Below are 3,943 nucleotides of genomic sequence, written 5' to 3'. Positions count from 1 at the left end.
TGTCCCTGTTGTTGGTGCGGCCAAATGACATCGCGTGACGGCCTGCATCCACCACCAGCTGAATCGCCTGCACTGTCGAACGGCCCCTCCTGAACCCGTACTGGTTTTCTGCCAACCTCGGTGATTCAGGAGCCTCGATGACATCATTTATTCGCGACAGCAGCAACCGCTCGTACACTTTGCCCGGGTTATTCAGCAGCAGAATCGGGCGGAAGGATGAAGCGAGCCCCGGTGGCTTGCCCGGCTTGGGGATCAGGGCCAGTTTCTGCTTCTTCCACTCATCCGGGAACCGCTCGTTGTCCAAGCATTCCTGGAACAACTTCTTGAAGATGTCCGTATGCTTCCGGATGGCGGCCGTCAAAGCGGCGTTTGGCACACCATCTAGTCCTGGAGCCTTCCTCGGATTCAGCGAGCTCGCGATGTCCAGCAGCTCCTGTTCATTAACGTCCCGAACTGGTTCCTCCTCTCCCCTCTCCAGGACTTGGCCTGGTGACGCTGGCCAGTCAACCGGAGGATGCTGGGGGAACAGAGTGGAAACGATGCCCTCTAGCACCGATGAATCGCGCTCTCTCGCCGTCCAGCTTCCGCGAAGGCGGCTTAGTACGTTTCGGTACCATTGTCCCGTCTCGTCTTCCGCGAGGCCCCGCAGCATTTCATCGAAGTGCTCCTTCTTGCTGGTGGTGATGGCTGAATCCAGGGCGGTCCGCGCCTGGAGAAGGTCGCTGGCTGCGGCGATCTGCTCTTCCTCGTCGATGGCAGTTTCAAGGCGTTCCATAGCGAGGCGGCAGTTCTCACACAGGACCTCGATTGCTGGCGTCCACCAATAAGCAGGTCGTCCCGAGTGACCTTGTGAAGGGAACACTCGCGCCATGGCTGCGTCACAAGCTTCCGTAATGACTCTCTCCAGGCTTTCGGCATTTGTAACCCGCTCTGCGAACGAAGCTACGTCAAGCGCTACACCGAAAAGCTCGGCATCGAACTGACGGCTACGCCATCTCGTGCCGCTTTCTCGCGTGGAAGGACCCTCCTGTCAACGACTATCTGCCGCTGACCGCTGGAACAGCTCCCCTACAGCAAACCGAATGTACACGTGGTCGCTGTACGAGTATCTGCTCATAATCCTCCACCGATGCTCCGGAATGGTGTTAACTCCGGCGATGCTGCGGCTGGCGAAGGCAACGTCCACCACGCTCGGGCGAGCCACTCCGTTGCCTAGGAAGGTTGGGGCGGTGCCGGTGTTTAACACCTCCAGCCCCAAGCTGTCGACGAGCTGGACCACAGCCTCTCCCTTCGCGTTGGTGCGGCCACTTCCCCAAACAGTGTGCCACGCATTGAGATCCCCCGCAAAGACGACGCGCGGGTGACCTCTTGCCAGCACATCGATGCGCTGCATTACCTCCTCGAACTCAGAGACGCCCGCTGAGGGCGACACGTAGCAACATATGAAGAGCACACCATTGATCCGGGCAGCCGCGATCCCTGACTGCGTCACGGAGACCACTTGCTGAACCGGGTACGTTTCGCTGCTGGCTATGATGGCCACCTTCCCGTCCCTGTCGGCCACCCAGTTCCCATTGTTCCTGGGGACACTGTGCAGCTCCACCATCAGACAGACATCCGCCCGCTCCATCCGCATCGTGTTGAGCGCCAGGTCTTGCGCGCTCCTACTGCGATTGACGTTGATCTGTAGCACTTCCATTTCAGTTCGAGGGTTGTCCACCGCAGGCTGCGGCACCAATACGGTGGGCGCCGCCACACAGCATGCACTTGACCTCGTTGGTGCAACCCGACGCCTTGTGAGTTTGGTCACCACACCGTAGACAACGCTTGGACCGATCCTCACCAGTGCACGTCGCGGCGATGTGTCCCCGCTCCAGACACCGGAAGCAGCGAGTCAGCTGACCCGATACTTTTGGGGCTTCATGTACCGAACAATACGTGTAGCCCAGCTCCAGTCGACGATCTTTGACGAGTTCCGCTTCTGCTCGTGGGAGGCGCACGCGAGCCCGCTTCGTCATGTCTCGGCGCTCCCAAAGATTCACGGTGGCCACCAATGACTGCTTTCCAAGAGTGGTCATGAGCGCCTTTTTGATCGCCTCCTCGTCGATCATGTTGTCGATTCCAGTCAGGACGACCTCAGCCATCTCTGTTCTGACGGTTACCGATCCACTCTCCCCGATGACCTCCTGGATGATGTCCTTCAGCGCCGCGCTATCGACGTCGCGGGACAAAGGCAGCAGGAGGTGGTCCCTCGGCGTTCTTCTGCCAACCCCAATTTGCCGCTGGAAATCAGCAATCCGCGGGCTGGTCCGTATCTTCACATACATTTCCTTGAAGGACACTCCTGGGGCGGGCACAACGACGATTTCATCCGGGCGTTTTCGTCGCGGACGCCGCTTCTCCTGCTGATGAATGCCCATCCGCTGCTGCTGCTGCTGCCCATTTTGCTGGTGCGGCCTCTGCTGATGCTGCCGGTGTGCTGGCTGCCGCTGGGCTGACTGCTGGGGCAGATTCACTCCGTTCTGCTTATTCCCACGCCGATTGCCGCGAACGACCTCCACCCACGTTCCTGCCTCGTCAGGTACCGCCGAGGATGCCGACTCCGTCACGCCCTGACGCTGAGCACGCACGCTCTGCTGCACCGTCGGCCATTGCTGCGCAGGAAGCCGCTGCTGCCGTTGTTGTTTCTGCTGCTGCTGACGCCACCTTTGGCGCTGTTGATCTTCCAGCTGTTGCCGCTGTTCCTGTCGTTGCTGGCTTTCCATCCTCCGAAGCAGCTCCTGCTCTCGCTGCAGTTCCTGCTGGCTCTCTAGCCGAGCTCCGCTGGTTCCACCAAGGGTTTGCGCTAGAAGAGCGTTGAACAGCTCCTTCTCCTTGCGAAGCTCTTCGCGGTGTTCCGCTTCGCGTACCCGAGCTTCTTCGCGCGCCTCTCTTACCTCCCTTTGCGCTTCCTTCAGCTGCTCGTTGGAGGCCTCCATTTGCAAACGCAGCAACTGGATTTGCTCCTCCAACCGCTTGACAATGCCGACCGTCGTCTCATTGTCAGCTTTTGCATCCGCCAGCATCCGACGCACTTCTCCGGTGGAAACCGGTGTTGAAGTCGCCAGTTTCGTCGCCGTTCCCGCCGATTTCACTCCTCCCGTCGCCATGGTCCTCGCTGGCACTCCTGCCGATGACGGTTCCTCGACGATGGTCCCGAGTTTTTTCTCGCTCCCCAGCTTCCTTATAACGACCGCAGGACGCTCATCGACCGAAATGGTCCTTCCTCTCAGTTGCTTATCCATGGTGGCGGGTTGCTACCCCCCCGCCACCACGAATGTCCCCGGCGCTGTGATGCTATGAGAAGCGCACACACAGTGACACGGAACGCTACGCGCGAGCAACGGAGCGCCGCGCGCGGCAACAGCCGAGAATGTTCCACTCGCTTGCGCACACACTCACACACACATACACACACGCGCGGGCAAAAGGAAGCCACGCGCGGCAACTGTCGAGAAAGTTCTAGATAGTTCAAGAAAATTCTTATCGCGCGCGCGGGGAACGGAACGCCACACGCGGCAACTGCCGAGAATGTTCCACTCGCTTGCGCACACAATCACACACACATACACACACGCGCGGGCAAAAGGAAGCCACGCGCGGCAACTGTCGAGAAAGTTCTAGATAGTTCAAGAAAATTCTTCTCGCGCGCGCGGGGAACGGAGCGCCACACGCGGCAACTGCCGAGAATGTTCCACTCGCTTGCGCACACACTCACACACACATACACACACGCGCGGGCAAAAGGAAGCCACGCGCGGCAACTGTCGAGAAAGTTCTAGATAGTTCCAGAATATTCTACTCTCGCTCGCGCACACACTCACGCTTTCACGAAGCACACGCACGGGCAACGGAGCACCGCGCGCGTCAACGGCCGAGAATGTTCCACTCGCTTGCGCACACA

At 59.5% G+C, this 3,943-nt stretch overlaps 1 protein-coding gene across 1 annotated transcript; it reads right to left on the bottom strand.

Annotated features, from left to right (window-relative positions):
* Positions 1–1,700: 1,700 nt before the first annotated feature.
* LOC125906851 (trichohyalin-like) lies at positions 1,701–3,149 on the bottom strand. Its single transcript, XM_049607523.1, has 2 exons — positions 2,326–3,149; positions 1,701–2,211 (listed from the first exon to the last, which is right to left on the bottom strand). Exons 1-2 carry the CDS (start codon positions 3,147–3,149, stop codon positions 1,701–1,703), a joined length of 1,335 nt encoding a protein of 444 aa, XP_049463480.1.
* Between the last annotated feature and the right edge of the window lie 794 nt (positions 3,150–3,943).

This window comes from Anopheles coluzzii, chromosome X (genome assembly GCF_943734685.1).
Source record: "Anopheles coluzzii chromosome X, AcolN3, whole genome shotgun sequence".
Taxonomy (NCBI): Eukaryota; Metazoa; Arthropoda; class Insecta; order Diptera; family Culicidae; genus Anopheles; species Anopheles coluzzii.
This window is presented reverse-complemented; position numbering and strand designations above follow the sequence as displayed.